The sequence below is a fragment of the Crinia signifera genome, chromosome 5, assembly GCF_055691185.1.
Source record: "Crinia signifera chromosome 5, ASM5569118v1, whole genome shotgun sequence".
In the NCBI taxonomy this organism is placed as follows: domain Eukaryota; kingdom Metazoa; phylum Chordata; class Amphibia; order Anura; family Myobatrachidae; genus Crinia; species Crinia signifera.
The window spans coordinates 247,420,555-247,442,686 of NC_139221.1; the positions used below are offsets into that span (position 1 = coordinate 247,420,555).

At 43.2% G+C, this 22,132-nt stretch overlaps 1 protein-coding gene across 1 annotated transcript in view; it reads right to left on the reverse strand.

Moving 5' to 3' along the window:
• GALNT15 (polypeptide N-acetylgalactosaminyltransferase 15) overlaps positions 1 to 22,132 on the reverse strand; it is a 34,620-nt gene that overhangs the window by 2,736 nt on the left and 9,752 nt on the right. Inside the window, exons 2-9 of the mRNA XM_083188798.1 lie at positions 21,849 to 22,015; positions 14,458 to 14,662; positions 11,545 to 11,712; positions 7,650 to 7,767; positions 6,432 to 6,626; positions 4,376 to 4,507; positions 2,805 to 2,900; positions 673 to 801 (exon numbers count right to left, since the gene is read on the reverse strand). Of these exons, the coding sequence (XP_083044924.1) occupies positions 673 to 801; positions 2,805 to 2,900; positions 4,376 to 4,507; positions 6,432 to 6,626; positions 7,650 to 7,767; positions 11,545 to 11,712; positions 14,458 to 14,662; positions 21,849 to 22,015 (1,210 nt within the window). The remainder of the gene's footprint in view (positions 1 to 672; positions 802 to 2,804; positions 2,901 to 4,375; positions 4,508 to 6,431; positions 6,627 to 7,649; positions 7,768 to 11,544; positions 11,713 to 14,457; positions 14,663 to 21,848; positions 22,016 to 22,132) is intronic.

The following is a 22,132-nucleotide window of genomic DNA, read 5'->3' on the forward strand; positions in this document are numbered from 1 at the left end:
TCTTACCAAATCTCTCACTTTCTGATTCTCTCATCCTATTACATTTCACCCATTATAGCATTTGTTAAAGTCTAATATGACGGAATCCAAGACCCCAATAGCACTGTACATACTTGATCCTACAAATAAATGATTGCAGTAAAACAATCATAGGTAATGTTGTTTAATGTGCACCTGCCTCTAGAGGTGTGAGGAGAAATGTGCAAAGAGTGTCCCATTGGGGTATCCAAACTGGACTTTTCTTGTCATTGGCAGCACTTTAGTTGGTTTTAGCTCTGTTTTGCAGGCCAAGAAATGTTCACACTCAGCACATCTGCATACCACCCTGTCTGAATTGATAGCGGAAATTTAATTATGGGGGCCCATGAACAATTGATTTTCCCCCAAAGAGTTAAACAATGTGGAATAAATGGCTTACAATCTTGTCTTACTGCAGTATGATACCTTGTATGTACTACGAAACACAACAAGACATAACAGCAATGCAGAAATAATAAGCACTTAATAATAGACCCTGATGGTATAATGAAGTAAATATATATCTGGGTTAAGACGTTAAGCTGCATATACAGGCAACTATACAAACTCATAATTCTAGATCTGTACAATAATGTTCAATATAAGAGGATAACACCTACAAATAACTACAATTACTGTTTGGCATTTGCTTACCCCACTAAAATCCCATGTGGACACATCATAGAGAGTGCAGTTTCTGAGGGCTATCTGTTCATGCCTTACATCAAGACATAGGGATTCTTTTCGTTTTGAATGAATCTTCTTATTTTTTAACACAAATTGCTGCAAAGTAAAAGGTGCATATTAATAAAATATAAAAACACCCAATGTACTGAATATGCAGCTACACATGATTTCTACACCCCAGTGTTTCAAAAGGCCAAAGTAGGGACACTTGAGATCAGTGGGGGTTTTTATCTATGGGATGCAGACTCTCCAGGTAAAATCTGCCACTGTTCTCTGCCTAAGTGAATCCAGATGCAGTCTGTGAGACTGCACTGGTTTCACTGTAACTGTCAGTGACTTTGTATTGGAAGTCCGACCTGCCATTTACCAAAGGCAGTCCCATTGGGATGTGTTCCTTCCCATCGGGATGCGTCTATACTGACATCGATACTGCGCATGCGCTGGTCCCAGGGCATGTCATCTGCAGTGTACAGGTGTCGGGACCTTATTTTAGCTTCTATGGGCTGGTGCCGGTCCCGCATCCGCAGTGGGACTGCCTGGGGCCAAAGGGGTTAGAATCAGTGGTAACAGGGAGCAGCAACTGCAGTAGCGTGTGTGGGGGCAGCATCGGGGCCAGCGGCAGCCCCCTCTGACACCGAGGTATGTGCCGCCACGTCTTCAGATGAATGTGCACAGATAGTCAATTGTTAGTTAGCTAGTTATACACTTTATCAGGGCTTAAAGTGGTCAAGCAGAGGTGGGGGAACTAATTTCTCTATGTCACCTAATTATCCCTCCCTTTCCTACAGAGACAGGGCCAGTGGTAGGAATTTTGGCATCCGCTGCAAACTAGAATGCTTTTCTGTGAGAATTACTGTGCAGGGCCAATGTGGGGGTTAAAATGTTCCACTTTACCATTAGAGGTGGTAGAACTCAGTTCCACCCAGTTCCCCTCACTTTAACCACTGCACTTTATATGACCACACAGTGCCAAACATGCAGAATGCAGACATACTTTTTTAAATTTAGAGAGTAGATAAAGTAAGGCCTCCATAATTATCTAAATGACACAAGAAGTAATTAAACCCTTTAATCGTCAAATATTTAAGCAGTTACGTTAACTCGGTAGGACAAAAAGTTTTCTATTGTTTATGGCAGAATTAGATGACCACATTTTAATTATATTCCAATAAAACTATTGTTTTTATTCTCAGGCTTTGAACTGTCCTGTAGATTCATGGTGAATTTTATGCACAGTTCTATAGTTCACATTACTGTATGACTGTTGACATTGGGTAGTGTGTTTTAAATATGGGATATTCTGAAAACCTACAGTTTTTGGAATATTTTGCTTTTTGGCATATTTGAGTTTTTGGATATCAGGAAAAGGGATACCTGACCTGTATAGAGAGCAGGGGAGGATGAGGCAAAGGAAGGAGGTGAAGGGAGCTCAGATGGTTAAGCAAAGCTGTAAGGAACACAGGTTAATTAGTAAACAAAAGAAGTGTGATGGTTAAGGAGGGCAAGAACTAAATAAAACATACTATCATTTTTAAAAATGTGATACTTATTTTAAAAACATATGTTTAAAGTTTCATTTTATACATTTTTTGTCTGTAATACTGTTAAAAATATCTTTCAAATAAATTTTATGTATTACAATATTCAAAACTACTAAACTAATTTCAATGAACTGCTTACTCTTGATTATACCCATTTGCCGCTGCAGCTCACATTACCATGAGTAAGTAAGAGGTTTGACTAATCAGTTATATGGGTGTGAGCTTGTAATACTTTTCTGAACAATCCCTTATTACTGACTAGCTCTCCTGGATGAGGAGGAAAGGGATTGTCTAGTAACTGCCTGGGTGTCATAGACAATGGCTGCTCCACACACACCAGCCAGGATCAGACACCCCATCACCCGCTCCAAACACATCAGCCGGGATCCCATACCTTACTTCCCTGCTCCACACACACACCAGTTGGCATCAGACACCTCAGCCTGCATTCTGCTCCACTGGTCACACCTGGCACCCCCCTGTTCATGCCTATCATAGACATTCTATAGATTATTAGTATATTTCCTTCTCAGTGCCTTAAATCATATGTACATGTACCTGATTTATTTGATCACTACAGTTGGAGAGCTCAACCAATGGACTATTCCCATTATATGTGCACTGTACACATTGTGCCACATCAGAATTCAAAAGCTGTAATAATAGAGACATACAGTAAAAAGATTTGAAGCCATTTTGAAACTGTGTGTGTATACAAATTGATCCGACAAGTGCTTAAAAGCTACGACCAACTTTCTAGCTGCATTCCTTCTTTTGCAAACTTTCTCCAACCGCTTTTATAGACTGGAATTGACCAAGGAGAGCGGAGGACAAACTAGAGGTCTTTATGACTGTCCATAGCCAGCACTACAACAGATGAACCAGCTAGCAGTAGGAGGCAGTGGCGGCTACTCACCTCTCCCCCATTGGTGGTGCTGCTACTATATATAAAATGGATCAGCAGCTGCTCTGATGTTTAACTATAAAGTTGCCCATTTGCCTCCCTCAATCCCCTGTGCATTAGAGTAGCTGTTTATCCTGGCTGGCTCTCACTGTTGCTTAGGCAGCCAAGTTTTTTGGTGCTGCTACAATAAAGAAGGTTCAAATCGGCTAATTCAGCCTTGTTTGCTGGGCTGCAAATTCAGAGCCCGAGTGATTATCTGGGGACCAAAGTGTGCATGCGTGAGCCCTCCGTGGGATCACAGACAGTCATGGTTGTTTACAAGTTGAATCATAGCCAGGGGGTTGTTGTAGGCAGCACCTCTGTGTGTTCAGGGAGTGCCTCCTGCATCTCCCTATGGTGGTCGCAGCACCAAATAAGTCTAGATGGAGGTAAAAAGTTTAAAAATAAGAAAGAAAGTATTCAGTTATGTTGTAGAACTCAAAGTCCAGAACAGAAACAGCATTGATGGAGCTGGATTTTGTCTGTCAGGGTAAGTATGGGATAGTATCCACATTTAGATGGACTTAGCCCCTCTCCATAATCAGCGCATAAAGTATAAAATAAATAAATAAAATAAATTGTATCAATAAAAGGTGATTAAGAGAAAGAACATGTGTGGGTCAGCATAGCAATCCACTCAACCAAGAAAGGTGTATCTAACTCTAAAGTAAGCAAAGATGTGCACATAAAGGTATCTTTCAATGGTCCCCCGGATCACCACGTGGTCAGCAACTACTATGATGAAACATATCAAGGTTTCTTTTTGAGGCTCCTCCTTTTCAAATCCTCATCGTTCCCAGCCTCAATAGGGGGATGATAACCATAGAAGGAGAGGACACACTACTATAAGTGTGATGTTCAATTAAGGTTTTATATTCTTGCCACTTGTAGTTACGTTCCTCCTTCAAGGGGTTTATTTCTCCCTGCTCCTGTCATTGCAGCAGCCTCAGGGTAGTAATGTTAAGTCAGCTGCTGGCTGGTCGCTACACTGCTCTCTGCTCTTTTTTCAATATGCAGCCCAGACCTCTCTACACTGCGCCGATCCCCACTGCCTGCTGATATTAGTCACTGCCGCTGGATATTCAAGACATACTTAAGCAATGTTAAACATAATGTGCTTTAAAAAAAAAACAGCCTATCAATGGTTACTATAACATAACACTTAAAAAAAGAAATTAAGTATTACTTGTCCTGATGACTCCAGGGCTGAAAATGAAGTGAAGATCTCAGGGTAAATATTGGCTAAAAACCACTGGAATCCTTTGCAGCCAAGTGTAAGCCGCAGCTGCTCACGTTCAGTAACATCAGTCGTCTTAATCTAAGACAGAAAAAAATTATGAAAAAAAAAATAAACAGAAAAGTGGTAATAGTGAATAGTGCTGCAATCTAAGGGGGTTATTCAGACCTGATCACACAGCTGGTATTTTGCAGAGCCCTGCGATCAGGTAATTGCCACCCAGCCAGAGTGAAATCCCGCCCTGTGCAAGCCTGCAAATCGCTGTGCAAGGGTTGCAAATGGCTTCTGAAAATTACGCAGATTGGTGTATATTTTCAAATCCATTTGCAACTCACTTACCATCAAATGAATTCTCCAGTCTGTGCTTGAGCGATAAAAAATTTAACTTGGCTTTGTGTATGGTCATTTGCGGATAGGAAGATTTGGGTGAATCTGTGGGCTCGACAGTTTGCAACTGAAAAAGTGGTACCTGGGGATTTCATCAAAGACAGAGTTGTATCTGCTATATTCAAATGTGTTTTTGAAAATAAATAATTAAACGATGTGTGTAAAGGTGCCCATACACGTTACAATTATTGTATACAATATTGTATACAATATCGCATTTCATCGCATCTCGGTTTTGTGATGAGATGAGATGATTTGAGATCTAGCAGAAAATGTATGTGCAGCAAATACTTTTTGTACTAGATCTCATCTCATCTCATCTCATCACAAAACCAAGATGCAATATTGTATACAATAATTGTAACGTGTATGGGCACCTTAAGTGTACTGTGTTCCGTATACCTTTTGTATGCCGGAATGTAAACTGGGCACTTATGCTACAAGTGCTGCCCTGTAAACATCTTGTGCTTTTTACAACTTTGTATATGATCACAATTGTGTTTTTTAACTCTTTGAGAGCCAACATCTTTGTGAAAGATGTTAAAAATATCTGCTAAAAATGCCAGCGTCGCTCATATTTGTTATATAAACTCAAATAAAAGATTTTGTGAAAAAAAGATTATAGTTCCTATATAAGGTAAACATTACAGGTCATTAGGATGAATAAAAATGTTTGCTTGGCAATTTTCACACCAATTTTCCAATTTTGACAAATTCATTGGGCACTCAGGGGTAGATTTATTAAGCTTGGTGAAGTGATAATCTGTCTGGTTTTTATCACCGGCCAATCAGCTCCTACCTGTTATTTTTAAAAACAAGCCTGTAACTTCACAGGTAGGAGCTGATTGTCCGGTGATATAAAACAGACAGTTTATCACTTCACCGAGCTTAATAAATCTGCCCCTCAAATGGTTAATTACCTTCTTTTACGCCTGTGGTATGGACACAGATGCATTGTAACTTTGCATCGGATAACTATACACTAATGCCCCTTTCCCACTGCAGGCTTTACACGGTAAAATGCCGTTTTTTTAGCCTTTTTAAATGGCTAGAGCTGCAGTGGGAAAGCTCCAGGTTGCTTTACCCGGGTAACAAATACCGGTATTTGTTAACCGGGTAAAAAGCAGTGTTTTACCCGTGTAAGAGCCGTTTTTTTGGCAATGGGAAAGGGTTTTAAACGGTATTTAGAAATAATAATAAAGGTTAAGAACATGATTGGTGCATGTGATGTTTTTAATGACAGGCAAGGTTTACTAGAGAGTTTAAACGTGTTGCTTTGTGGTTTACACGGGTAAGTGTGAATGGGACATTTACTGCTTTTAAACTGTAATTTACCGTTTAAAAGCTGCAGTGGGAAAGGGTCTTTGTGGCTCTTACCCGGGTAAAGACCCATTTAAAAAAAACGGGTCTTTACCCGGGTAGGCAGTGGGAAAGCAGCATCAATTATGGGGGTGTGCCCTGGGGTTCTCTTCTCTCATTCTGTGGTGGACACTTACAAATATCCATAACAAGATAATGATATAAATAAATAATTTAATCTAAAGTTAACATATTATAATACATTTTTCATGGCAAAATGGAAAGCTACCCATATAAACTATGCATGCTGTTTCCTTACCAGGTCACTCAGTAACTCCTTTCCAATGTTCCGATAGAAGATGTTTTTGTATGAGTCCATCCACACCTCGGCTATCCGTATTTTGTCTCTCAGAAATGCATCATTTCGAAGTGTCTTGTATGTAGTATGATTATGAAACACGTGGCCAACACGTGAACATGGAACAATTTCTACCGATCCACCGCAGAGCCAAATCTGTAAAGAAAATGCATAGCAGTAGTAATCTACCCATATTCTATCTGTGACAAGTCTAAAGCTTGGTACACGTTAGCTGATTATCGTAAAAAATATGCACGATAGTGATATTGTTAACAATATTTTTGTACATATCTGCTTATGTGTACCTACACAACATTAATAATGTGTGCCCCCATGGGTCATTAACAATGTGTGCCCCCATGGGTCATTAACAATGTGTGCCCCCATGGGTCATTAACAATGTGTGCCCCCATGGGTCATTAACAATGTGTGCTCCCACGGGTCATTAATGACCCCCTCTGTCATCTGTACACACAGTCATAACTTGACTATATATCATCATGGACCACATGCAACTGGATTAGGCCACTGAACGATATCGTTAACGATATTGTTTAATGTGTATGTACTATATTGTTTGCTCAGGGAGTTCGAGCCACTTCGATGGGAAATCGTTAACGACATTATTCATGCACAGTGTCGTTTAATGTGTACTCACTTTTACACTTATAATGAAAGAATTTGGTTGCAAAACTAAATAGTATTTAATTATTAATAAATATAATTTAAAAATGTTATATATTTTAGGCTTTTTCAAATATTTTGGCATTGTTATACAAATACAAATACAGTATTAAAAACCCCACTGCGTTAGATATATAGGCAATTACTACTCTTGACAACTTACAATGGAGTGGAATGAGATAAGCAGATACAGAAGTTGGAAGGAAGACTAAAGTGGGGGTGCTCAGTGTGGTGTCAAGTGGGAGTATGGTCTGCTACTACAGTGAGGAGAAAGGATTTTATAGCGTGAGGGGGGAGTGCAGGGCTGCAGAAAGCAAAGGATGGCTGACAAAATGGAGGGTGGGGGTAGAGAGAAGGATTGTTGGTTTGGAGAAAATGGTGTTCAGGAGAAGATGAGGTCAAGGCAGTGTCACACAGAGTGTTGTGAAATCCAGTGGTTTTTTTTGTGATTTAAATTCTGAATTGGTTCAATAAATATATATTATTTTAACTTACCCGAATAGAAAGTTCTATATTTTCAACCCCGGAGTAGTTCATGCCTGTGTCAAATGCTCCAATATTTTGGAAGTAGTGTCGATTAACTGCTATAACATATCCAGGTATTGCTGGGGATCTATATGTTCAGATTAGATCCTTTATCACAATTAAAGTCACTATAAATCTCTACATTAATCTGCTAGTAAAAGCAATTCACAAAGAATGGATTTAATTGTCATTTTACAATACATTAATTATTTCGCTCTATAAATAGCTGCTCTCAATAAGTATTCTGTAGACCTAGCGAACTCAACAGGAAAACAACAATAGAGAGTGCTATAAATATAGAGAAATAATCTTGGGTATTTTTTTAATAAAAAACAACATTGACACACACACAAACAGAAATACAATAATATCACAGATAAACCACTGTAAACCAAAAGTACTAATAAAGCAATGTATAAAATTATCCTGCATCAATAGTATCAAGCAAGTGTCTATGTCATGAAGACATACTGTATTTAGTCAGCGTTATGCTCGGGTGTGGTATAGGGGTCCGACAGTAGGGATCCCGACAGTCATTAGCCCGACGTCGGGATCCCAACTGGCCGGACCCATACAGCATGGTGAGCGCAACTAAGCCCCTTGCGGGCTCACCGTGCTCACCACGCTGCGGGCACAGTGGCTCTCTATGCTCGCCACCTATTCTATTCTCCCTCTATGGGGTTCGTGGAACCCCACAAGGGAAAATAGCAGGTGGCCGTCGGGAACCCGGCTGTCGGTGTTTTGACAGTCGGGACCCCGACGTCAGGTAAATGCCTGTGGGGATCCCGACTGTCGGGACCCCGTTCGGCACCCTTATGCTCGACCTAAAGTGGTCCTCTAGAAGTATTATCTCCACCATAGCTGGAGGACACTTCCTAGTATTGGTGAGATGATATACCTATTGACATCTTCATACCAACAGGCTGCTAATTTTTTGTTATTAACAAACGCCCAATCGGGGTGAGGATTCGGTGTTGGGGGTCAAGCATAACGCTGACTAAATATGTCTTCATAACATCAGAGACACTTGCTTGATACTATTGATACAGGATCATTTTATATATTGCTTTACAGTGCTACCTCTGAATTTTAATGTTACAAAACTTTTAATACATTACCAATTGAATATTATATTCTTTACCTAGAAGGGCGCCCATCGCGGACATCGCATGTACATCGCATGCCATTATAATGGCATGCAATGCGACTGATGCGATGCCCGCGATTTTACATAGAAAACCATGTTAAAATGTAAATCGCGTCGGTCGCATCGCATGCGGCCAAAAAATCGCATGCGATGCGACCGACGCGATTACCGCGATTTTACATAGGGAACAATGTTAAATTGGTCAATTGACCCGATTTAACATTGGGAACAATGTTAAATGGCCCACAGACCCCAAATAGCCACCCTGGGCCCCCCCAATTGTTAACGCCACCCCACGATCAACGTGAACCCGAAGCGTGGCGAGCGCAGCGAGCCCGCGAGGGGCGGCGGTACGCGTCCTCCGACCTTTTCATACTCCCACTATCCACATCGGCGTGGAGTGGAAAATAGATAGTGTGGCGAGCGCAGCGAGCCACCGAGCCCGAAGCGTGGCGAGTGCAGTGAGCCCTGCAAGGGGACGCGGATACCTTCACAGGTATCCGTGTCCCTTCGCGGGCTTCACAGGTATCCGCGTCCCCTCGCGGGGCGCGCTGCGCTCGCCACGCTTCGGGCTCGGTGGCTCGCTGCGCTCGTCACACTATCTATTCTCAACTCCACGCCGACGTGGATAGTGGGGGTATGAAAAGGTCGCAGGACGCATACCGCCGCCCCTCGCGGGCTCGCCACGCTTCGGGTTCACGTTGATCGTGGGGTGGCGTTAACAATTGGGGGGGCACAGGGTGGCTATTTTGGGTCTGTGGGCCATTTAACATTGTTCCCTATGTAAAATCGCGGTAATCGCATCGATCGCATCGCATGCGATTTTTTGGTCGCATACGATGCGACCAACGCGATTTTTTTACTTGCGATGCCCATGATCAAAATCGTGGGCGCCCTTCTAGGTAAAGAGTACCTTATATTCCTTATACATACAGATATATAAATATATACTTTTGTTATATTGATCAATATAAATCAAAGTAAATGAATCCGAAGCATGGCGAGCGCGAATCCAAAGCATGTCGAGACTGTGTCCACATTCTGGTAAAAAAACTGTGAAAAACCCCATGTAGACATTTTGACTGTGGACCTTGCCCATGTCGACCTAATGCTTGTGTCAACCAAATGACATGTCGACCTAGACCCATGTCGACCCATGTCGACCTTTCTGTGCGGCGACTTAATGGTGTCGACCTAACTGATGGAGACCTCATAATCCATACCCAAATCCTTATATGTATTAAAACAGTAGTGGGGGGCAACTGGTAGTGAATGGTTTACATGTGAGTCTCCAGACTATAGTACTTTAATAGTAATCTATAACAGGACTTCTCATGAACTTTAATCATAGCTAATGTAAGAAAAGAGGGCCTAGATACAAGTCTCATTAATCTATGTATAAATGTTTTGCCCACATTTTGATTGAACATTATATTCTGAGAGCCAAAATACAGTTGCAGAATAAGGAACTATAAAGTTATAGTTTGTTCTGAAGACAATTTATGAAAAAGCCTTGTATGTCCCTAATAAAATAAGATAACATTAATCGGTACTTGTGTAGTTTCACGGCGCCAGTATGGCGCCGTGCGTCTGAGTCCCCTTGCGGGGCTCGCTTCGCTCGCCCACGCTGCGGGCTCGGTGGCTCGCTACGCTCGCCACGCTATTTAAAAGCAACTCCATGCCAACATGGATAGTGGAGGTATGAACTATCCATGTTGGCATGGAGTTAACTTACTTTTTTAACATAGTTTGTGGCGAGCGTAGAACCCAGAAGTAGCACGGCGCCATGCTGGCGCTGTGAAACTACACAAGTACCCATTAATCTCTCAGAAGAAGAAAAGAGTGGAATGACTGAATAGGAGTGGAGAAGGTTAAACATCCGAGGCTGGGGATGGCCTTGTGTGGATCAGGAGACTCGGCATCAAATAGGGATGCAGTGTTGGCAGGAACTAGCTGTGTTATATAGTTTGGTTGGGGGTGGAGTCAGCCTCTTTTTCCTGATCTTCCCACCCTCCCTCCCTTTTTGTGGTAGTAGGGTAGTTCATTGCATTAGCTGCTTGCCGAAAAAGAATGGCAGGTTACTTGTTTTTGGGTCATATTTAGAGGTGTGTTGATTACTCGTGGTTATTTTGGTGCACTCACCTTCTTTGTCTACAATATATGCATCTGCTGGATCACCGGGTTGGGGACAGCGAAATCATATAGACGGGTGGGTAGTCAAGTTAGAAGGTTGAATCAATGCGGTTTGTTGTTAGGCTGTTAGTTAAGTGGCGTAGATGTAATCTTTTTTATTTTAATAAGAGTTGTTGGTACTTATGTATTATCTGGGCTCCCATGTTAAATGCACCCCATTTTTTCATACCCCTACTATCCAACTACGCATGGAGTTGATTTTATATAGTGTGGCGAGCGCAGCAAGCCACCGTGCCCGAAGCGTGGTGAGCGCAGCGAGCCCCGCGAGGGGACGCGGTCTCATAAGAAAAACGGGAGCCCAGATATTACATAAGTACCGAGTTGTTAAATAAATCAGCTAACAATTTCTGCCAAACCCAAGTCTCCGAGTCTTTATTTTAGGTTCAGTTAAGTATTAAGTATTTATTCAGGCACAAGGTCATTCATCAGATGATAGGATGTTTATAAACTGGGACAGATAAAGTAGTACCTACTGTATGTGAGTAACCTAATGTCTTTATTCCTAGCTGAATATGTAAACATTACCTGTATGGAATGATGGGAGATTGGCGTATCTTCTCTTCGATTTCGGGTAGAGTAACCCAGTGAAAATCAAGTTTCCAATCAAATACTCCCCGCCTCAGCTCAGCAGTGGGATAATAGTCAAATGTTTTCCAGTCAATGACATCTAAGACAGGAGATACGATGCGATTTCTTTAAAAAAAAGGAAAGAGAAAAAAATACATTGCATTGCGGTCACAAAAGATAAAGGAACACATTAAAGACCAGGATATCCAACTGGAATTGTTTCAAAACACATTTAGTGGAGTTTACTAAGAAACTATTTAGTATTCATATCCAAAATGAAAAGGATTTTTTTCTGCAGTTTGGAAGTGCCACATCTGATTTGTAGCATTTTGCAAGTCCTTAAGCCACACGGTAAAACCACATGGTAAAATCAGATGTGAAACTATAAAGGTGCACTATAAAAAAAAAAAAAAAACACATACAGTAAGACTCTTTTCCATCCTAATTGGCATCTGGTAGGTCCAATAAAATTATCAAACCTCAACATCCAGTTTAGTAACATTGAATCTTACGAGCTTTTGAGCAAAGGGTAATACAGAAAATATAGTGCAAGACTTTATGGCAGTCTATGTGTCAACATGTGCTGAGAGTTCAAGTGCCAGTATGTATATTTGCATTGAGGACATTATTATTATTATTATTATTATTATTATGAATAACAGTTTTTATATTGCGCAGCAAATTCCATTACGCCTTACGATTGGAAAAAGAGATTAAACAAAAGTGGGTAATCACAGAAAGTCATAGGTAGGAGGTAGGAGGGTCCTGCTCATAAACTTACAATCCATAGGGAAATAGGCATGGATAGATGTCTATTGCATAATAGTCCACCAGAATGCTAGGGTTTTTGGTGGGCTGTATATGGTTACCCAGCATTGTTAGCCAAAGTTGGTCCAGGTCGAAAGTCCTGCAGTTGTGAATGGGAGCGAATAATGCATGTGGATGAGAGACATAGATCTTGTGAAGAGTGAAGTGATTAGGTTGGGATATAGGGCCTTATTCTGGTTCACTCCTTCTGGCAAATTCCTTCCTAGATGGACAAAACCATGTGCACTGCAGGGGGGCAGATGTAACATGTGCAGAGAGAATTAGATTTGGGTGAGTTTTTTTGTTTCTGTGCAGGGAAAATACTGGCTGCTTTATTTTTTGCACTGCAATATAGATCTCACTTTGAAGCAAACCCCCACCCAAATCTAATTCTCTCTGCACAAGTAACATCTACCGCACCTGCAGTGCACATGGTTTTGTCCAGCTAAGAAGGAATTTTCCAGAAGGAGTGAACCAGAATAAGGCCCATAGTTTGAGACAAGTGAGAGGAGATGTATGTTGGTGTAATTTGGTGAAAGTAATTTATATTGAATACAGCAGAATACAGATAACCAATGGAGGGACTGACAGAGCGATTTAGCAGGCAATGAACGTCTAACAAGGAAGATTAGTGTTGCAGCTGCATTCATACAGACTGTAGTGGTAAGAGTCTCTTTTGTTCTATTACAGAACCCAATATCTATTTTTTAAACTTATTTAACCCTTTATGTGCTATCAACCCGGCGTCCACAGCCCAGGGACCCCTGGGACAGCCCTGGGCTTTAGCCCGGGCTGTGTGCACCCTGGAGGGGTTTATTGGGGGATCTCCACTTCTTCAGGGACCCTGCCAGGGCTGACCAGCCATGTTGCTCAATATTTGGCTACGGAACCTTATGTAAAAAGTGTCCCCCAAGTTTGGCATGACACCGCTGACTGTTTGAGCCCAGCGCTGGTTTCTGAAATATGGGGTACCCCTACTCCTTTTGTCCATTGTATTTTGGGAATCAGGACAAGAACCTGGTGCTGGTTTTAGAAATACAGGGGGACCCCATTTGATCCCCCCACCCCTGTATTTCTGCATCCAGGACCGGCACAACGAGCCCCGGGTTGGTTATGCTGTTTTTTCTGACTGATCTGTGTAGGCTTCAGCCAAATACACCTGAAAAAGGAGGAGCATTTTCCAGTCGTATTTTCTGCTAAATGATTAGCCAAATTCAGCCCTACGGATGATAGTAAATGAGCACACCACTGCTGAACTCATGATCATATACAGCCATGTTCTATCGATGGTGTATTCATTCATATATAAATACAGCAAATCAGCCCGATTTGGCTGATAGTAAATTAGCTGAAGCTAATTCACTGGCCGTATCTCACATTGAATGGGTAGGAATACATGCATTCGTACCCATTCCATCTTAGTAAATTTCCCCCATTGTGTGAGATTTAAATTCAGAAAGTTTATTAGAAACTTCTGGTGCACATTTTAATTAACTTAAATGACAATTCCATCTTAGATTTCCATATGAAGTATTTGATAAAAGTTATTAAAACAATTCATCACAGGTTGTCTCTATTTTTGATGAATATAAATATATTGAGACAAGGACCACATACTGTTCATGGATGGTGCCTCAGGTGAAGACTTTGATGTTTATTCTGAACATCAGGTCACGGCATACCAGATTAAGTCCATATGCAAGTGTAGTTACAGGCAGCAGCATACAGGTAAGCACAGCCTGAACAGACTCTTGCAGATGCTCCAGTGGTCCCTACCATAGCCTACCCCCTGGCCTATCGCTTTGGCAGCTAATCCACCACCAAGAGCAAGAGCACTCTGCTCTGGAAACACTTATACCAGGAAATTACAGGCGGGCCTGATTACACACCTGGCTTCTGCTACTGCACCAAAACCTGGTCTGGATCCTCCACATTACTCTCAACTAAATATCCACTACTTATTATTGTTAATTAATATAGTGAGTGCCTACCCTATGGCTCACACTGGGTTTTTACAATTAGCACACAGTCAGTATGTACAGTGCAGTGATTACACCCTCTTACCTGTTATCCATTATTCTGCTAAGCAGTGGCTCCAGCCATCCTGGGTGGCACTCACAGTGTGGCTCCATGAACACCAGAATCTCCCCTGTTGCTCTGGCAGCCCCAAGCATGCGTCCTCCAATAACGCCAAGTCTCTTGTTGCTTCGTATTAGCTTCACTCCAGCAATTCTAGAAACATATTCACTTAGGGCTGACTTAAGGTGACCTGAATTCAACACATACAAATATTAATATACAACTTACAGTATGGGACATTATTTTGTCTATTCAGAAATCAATAGATGTCTTTCTTGCTATGCTTTATCTGTACTAGATAAGAGCTATAGTGTTAGTTTATTTATGTATTTATTTATTTACAGTTTCTTATATACAAGATCTCACCACCTACCATCACTGCTCTGACTCTATTGAAGATAAGATATTGCTATGGGCAACCAATCAGATACTACTTATTATTTATTTAGCAACTTCTAGACGTAATAGAAAAAAGATTCGTTGACCATAGCAGGATCCATAATTAATAGAACTCTCATATTAGTAAATTTACCACTTACTGTATTTGGGTGGAGGACTGTTGCAGCAAGCAATAATCAGCTTGTGTGCCCAGTTCTGATGGAGCTCGCCTCAGGCCTCTGCCGGCTCCCTGCCACTCCCCCGTCGCCCCCCGCAGCCTCTACTAACCCTTCCCGTCTCCTGGAAGCAGGGACGGGCAGGGAATGCACTCCACGCTGCCGAGTGACTGGGATGCACGAGCGTGTGAGACACTTGCGCATCCTCGTCGGATGGAGTGCCTCTCCGCCAGCCTGCGGTGTATACATTTGTGCTTTTGCACAACCACAGAAACTACAGGCAGTTCCATTGGGAGGTGTTCCCATTGGGAGTTGTCAGTAAGGGTTGTGATAAGCAGAGAGCTGACTTTCCTATAGGAAGCCACACCCTGCCTTATTGTTAGCCCAAACTGGCTTCTGTGGGCTGCAGTAGATGCAGTCCATAGAAGCTGGGGTGTGTGCATGTGCAGTCAAGTTGCTACTTGTGCTATCTATATTATATATGTTTAGCGTCCGTGTGTCTCAGAAACATTGCCATCTGTTGGTAGCAAGTGAAACTACATCTACTAGCTTTGTAAGCATTTGCTTGGAGCAGGCTTACACTGCCATCTGTTGGCAGCTAATAACAGGAAAACATCTTAAAACTAAGGTGAACTGAAATGTGTTTAAAACATAGGATGCTGCACGATCCCTGTTGTCCTCTAGGTTCTTACTCATGGTCCAAACACTGACATCTCACACTGGACTAATATCTATTTTTAAGCACAAGCTGATGCCATGCTTGGCACTCTCCAATATGGAGCATACTTGCCTACTTTTGAAAAGCAGTTTGAGGGAGATTTTAGATGGTAGCAAAATGAAAGCATACATCACAATAGAGGAGGCACACTTGCGCGCGCCGTAGGCGCGCGCCCGAAATTAGGGGGCGTGGCTTGCCGCGGGAGGGGGTGTGGCCTATAATCGCGGTGTCACACGAGGCGTCTATTTATCGCTGGCCAGCAACTAATGGGGGATCCTATACAGATCCTATACAGAAAATGTGCAGCATAAATATAAAATAGTATGAAAAAATATACAACAATCAAATATTAAAGCAATAGGTAAGTGCCCCTTGTTGGAATAATCAGGGAGGCAGGCATTCAGCTAGTAAATTACTGAGCATGACAGGAGGAGTGTAGCATGGGTACTTATGTAATATCTGGGCTCCCGTTTTTCTTATGAGACCGCGTGCGCTCGCCACACTATATAAAATCAACTCCATGCGTAGTTGGATAGTAGGGGTATGAAAAAATGGGGTTCATTTAACATGGGAGCCCAGATAATACATAAGTACCGGAGCATGTATTGGGTGCCAGTCGGGGCCCGGGGGTGGTGGGAGAGAGGATCAGGCTTAGTGGGTGGGAGAGAGGTTAAAGAATCAGACAATGTTATACTTACTGCTGCTCCCGGCCTCCCGGCTCCCGCTGCCCGGCTCACTGCCACTGTTCAATGCTGCTGCCGCACCTCAGTTCCTCCTCTCCGCTGCCCTCCTGCTCCCGCTGCCCGGCTCACTGCCACTGTTCAATGCTGCTGCCGCACCTCAGTTCCTCCTCTCCGCTGCCCTCCTGCTCCTGGTGCTTCCGGCTCACTGCCACTGTTCAATGCTGCTGCCGCACCCCAGTTCCTCCTCTCCGCTGCCCTCCTGCTCCTGGTGCTTCCGGCTCCCGCTCGCACTGCTGCTGCCGCTCACTTCAGCGCTGCTACTGCTGCCCAGTGATGCATGGCTACCCACACAGCCCCGCGGTGGCCCACGGAACATGCCGTTCGCACATGCGCAGTAAAACATTTTGGGAGAGGGGACAAAAATGCGGGAGGAACCGAGGGATTTGCAAGGGAGCGGGAGGAGGATTGAAAAAAACGGGAGACTCCCGCTAAATGAGGGAGGGTAGGCAAGTATGCATTATACACAGCCCCCATATTACATTATACACAGCCCCCCATATTAAAGTATACACAGCCCCCCCATATTACAGTATACACAGCCCCCCCATATTACATTACACAGTCCCCCCATATTACATTATACACAGTACCCCCATGTTACATTATACACAGTCCCCCCACAGCCCCCCATATTACATTATACACAGCCCCCCATATTACATTACACAGTCCCCCCATATTACATTATACACAGTACCCCCATGTTACATTATACACAGTCCCCCCACAGTCCCCCATATTACACTATACACAGCCCCCATATTACATTATACACAGCCCCCATATTACATTACACAGTCCCCCCATAATACACTACACAGTCCCCCCATATTACATTATACACAGTACCCCCATGTTACATTATACACATAATACAGTCCCCCCACAGTCCCCCATATTACATTATACACAGCCCCATATTACATTATACACAGCCCCCCCCCCCCCCATATTACATTACACAGTCTCCCCCCCCCCCACACACACACTACACAGAGTACCCACAGTAATTACAGCCCCCCTCCCCCAGACTAGTACACATAGCCCCACAGTGCCACATTACACACATCCCCTCACTCCCCCAGTACACAGGACAGCACTCACCTGGCTGTGTTGTCCCTTCCTGGGAGGTGCAGCAGGGAACTGGCACTGTGGTAGATGAAGCACATGGCAGCCGGTGACAGGAGCAGGAAGAGCCGAAGAGCATTGCACGGAGCTCACTCACTCTGTGAGTGGGTGGGCGGGGCCAGCAGCAGGGAAGCTCTGACTGACGGCTCTCCTGCTCCTTCTGCTACACAGACTTCGGCCGGCTGTCATGTAGTAGCGTGCAGGCAGCGCCCGGCGCCCCCCGGGGATCCGTGCGCGCGCATGCGCAGTAAGGACTTTGCAGGAGTCCCCACAAAAACCGGGAGGTGGGGGCAGGTTTGCGGGGCAGCGGGAGGCTCCTGCAAAAAGCGGGAGTCTCCCGCTAAATGCGGGAGGGTAGGCAAGTATGATATGGAGCCCACTATACAATAATACACTAAAACATGTGTAATGAACCTGGCTGTTTTTCCTTCTGTTCTTCAGTTTCATGGTATTTCAGTGTATTCTGCCTGGATTCATTCAGGGCGGGATGTTTTAAAATACATTGCTGCCCCTCGCCACACCACTGCAGCGATGCTATCGCATATGTACTAGCATATGCGATTAGCCTCGCAATGTGGTGACGGAAGCCCCCCGCAATACCTGTGATGTGGTGTGCCTCTTCATCTCTTCTCCCTGGATGGGAAGCAGGTGTCCTGGGTGCCTCCTCCTCACCGCTGCAGCCAGAAGGACCTCGGGCTGTGTTGCTAGGGGGAGAAAGAGTTTGACGGAGGTATGCCGGCCCATGGAGTGCGGTCGGCATCTACGGCGGGGGGTTGGCAGGTTGCGGCAGGCGGCGTTAAGAAGCCCATAGGCTTCTATAATGTATCACAACTTAAAGGTGGCGATACCCTGGTGGGCGAAAAAGCGGCGGCTGGGTCTTAATACATTTGAAAATGCGGTAAGCACCCCGAAAATTATGTTTTACAGCATTTTTACCTTAGCACATCCTGCTGTTGGTGTGCACTTAGGCGGGAATCATTGTGTGTGAAACTATGCTCAGCTCTCCCTGATTAGACACCTGAGAGACTCTAGCCCAGTGTTCTGACAGCTGTAACTCCTTAGCTCCCTGCTTGCAGTGGTTCAGTATTCTCCATTTGAATTCTCACAATAGACCTCTAATTTCACTCTTGAGATTACAGTTACCACCCTGTTGGTTTGCCAGTTAATGCATTGCAGAAGGGATAAATATCCTGCTCTCAAACTCAGGAGTTGCCTTCAGCAACCACCGCTTTTCCATGCGGTTACCAGGCATCCTGTACTTTGTTTCCGGCTTCCAGTTGCTGCATCTGTGGTAGCTTGTCTTCTTGCTGTCTTCAGCTGACAACAGAACCTCTGTCATAGCCATAGGTGTGCGCACATTGAGTGTTAGGGGTGCACAGGCACCCCCTAATGCTGTACCCATCCTTATGAACACCTTCCTGCTGCTAGCAATACCAGCATTACCTCTTACCAAATACTTTTGATTTTTAGAACTGTATTCCAGTAAAGGAGCACCCATCAATCAATTATGTGTGTTTGGCATTATTACTTGTACTAGAGACCATTGTCATATCACTACATACCTGCGCCATCCACATATGTTTTTGACTTTATTTGCATGTCCTATTACACAGAGTAATTAGAAGATTCAATCTGAAATAGGGAGGAGTTTATGGTGTGACTGAGAAACATTTTATACTGTAGTGAGTGTCAATAGATGATGGTAGACACGTCTGATTGGCGATGTTAGACACACCCAATGGGCAATGTTAGACATGCCCAATAGGGGGTGCTAGGCACACCACTGACGGTGCACCCCCTAATAAAATGTGCTACGCACGCCTATGGTCATAGCCCAGATTCTAGTTGCTTCCTGCTACCTGCTTGCTGCTTCCAAACCACATCCAACTACCTTGTCACTATCTGCCAGCTACCAGGCTGTCTCCAGTTTTGCCGTCACAGGCTTCCAGCCACTTCTTGCTACATGCTCGCTAAGAGCTATCAAATCGTAGTCTGTTACCTTGTCACTGTCGGCATCAAAACACACACCCCTTATCGAGTCAGATCTGATAGTTCCTCCTCCTTGTGTATTTTTGCAGTATTATCGGCCACAATGCGACCCCTCTCCCAGCTCCAGCCAGTTTCTGATCCTATAGCAGCCTCACCTGTGGTCTGTCCTGACGGTCCCAGTATTTTCCTTGGCAAATTTGGTGAGTTTTGCATATAAAACCGATAAGAAGATTATATTTATAAAGTATGAATATATTCTTTGAATTAGTCTAATCATTTTACAGTCAAAACATGATGTGTATGATTCTGCCTCCTGTGACTGCACATCACTAAAACATACAGTACATCCTGCCATGGGGTGGAGGGGATACGGTCATTAGGTCTACTGCAAGAAGGTCGTCAAGCATTGGATCGACACCATTAGGTCAACATGCTGAAAAGTGGACATGGGTCTAGGTCGACATGGGTCTAAGTCAACATGGGTCTAGATCAACAGGTCATTAGGTCAACACAAGCATTAGGTCGACATGGGCAAGATCGACAGTTAAAAGGTCAACATGAGGTTTTTCACTGTTTTTGAGCCGACATGCGCCTAGGTGGTATTTCATGCCCTAACATCCAATAGAGTGTGGCGGCAGAATAAAATAGTGTGCCAAGCATAGCGAGGCACCGTGCCTGAAGCATGGCGAGCACAGTGAGCCAAGCGAGCTGATGCGGTACACTAAATTCCTACCTGTGTCCATGTCGACTGTGTTGACATTCGGATAAAAAACACAGTGAAAACCCCATGTCAACCTTGCCCATGTCGACCTTTCCCCATGTCGGCCTAGACCCATGTTGACCTAGACCCATGTCGAGCTAATGGTGTCAACCTAATGCTTGTCGACCTTCTTCATGTAGACCTAATGATCCATACCCGGGTGGAGGAACGGGTTGCGGTCATTAGGTGGACAGTGTCAAAAGGTAGACACATGAAAATGTAAACATGCATTAGATCAACATTGTCAAAAGGTCGACACAAGCAAAAGGTCAGCATGAAAAAAGTCAACATGAAAAAAGGTTGACATGTTTTTGGGGTTTTTTTTTAAACCGACTTGTTCATACTTGATCATCCCAGTGGGCACAGAGGGAGAATAACATAGTGTGTCAAGCGCAGTGAGGCACCGTGTCTGAAGCATGGCGAGCAGATGAATTGCCCAGCCCTGGTCTATGTCGACCTATGCCAACACAGACAACACATTTTTTACACTCATGTCGACCTTTTCACATACTGACCTTTACCATGCCGACATTTCCTTTTTTTTTTGGACCTTTCGACCATCGCATGTCAACTATTTTCATGTGTCGACCTTTTGACTGTTGACCAACAGTGGTGGACCTTTTGACTGTCTACCCAGTGACTGTCAACCTAACAACCTGTACCAGGAGGCTGATAGCATACAACACAATTTAGGCTGCAACATGTTTTTAAGTGATTATTGTAGTATTGTAGCCCAGTATAGTGGGTTTTAGAAAAAAAAAATGATTGTTCTCTGCCTAATCCTTCTGTAAGGAAAAGAAGAAATACATGTGTGTACAGTATATGTGTGTGTGTATAATATATATACACTAGTAAGCCCGCTCAAAGCAAAAGTTTCCAAAGCTAGTCTGCTACCTTCTGTGTTTGTGCATGTGTGAGAAAGAGATGTAGCTTCACTCTCTGCCAGCAGATGGCAGTGTTTCGGAGACTCACGGACACTATGAAGATCTGGTAATTTTTGGAAGCAAATGAAAATGTAGATTTTGCTTCCAAACATGGGAAACAGACATAAATCATCATTCAGAGAAATTGGTTAAAGCTTTTTGATTTAACCAATATATGGAAATGACTGTTTTGTCCATTTTCCAATAACCAGATTTTCGTTCCAACCAGCCAAATTAAAAAGATAATTCTATAGTGTGGATCCAGTTTAGTATTATTCCAAAATCCAGAAATGTCCAATATCCCAAAAAACTTTTTGTCTCACATTGTATCTATATATTATTCTGTGTAGACTGTAGGATCATTGAAATTACCCTGTCCAGTAAAAGGAGTAATTTTCTAATTTTCAGTAACGGTATTTGTGAGGAAAACTTATGGTACGCCTCTATAAAAGGATTGTAATCACTAGTTTGAGATGTTGCTGGTGTCATTTCCTCATCAACTAAAATAATGATTACAGGGTAATAGTTGTTGTTTAAGCCTAATTGCTACAGAGAGGTTACCTTGGTGACTTAGATCATCCACAAGAATAATTTCCTTTAGGATCTTTGTTGGCGAGTTGTCTAGTACACTGTGCACAGTTCTCAGGAGCGTAGACCATGCTTCATTGTGGAAGGAGATAATAACACTGGTTGTAGGAAAATCCTCATTATACATTTGCTGCAGACATCTGTATCAAGCAGAAAACATGTATTATTTACCTTGTAGTATAACAATGTTTTTAACTCCTAGAATGTTTTTTCTCCTGTCGTTTGTTTCTTCCTTTTTCCTATTGCTCCATTTAATA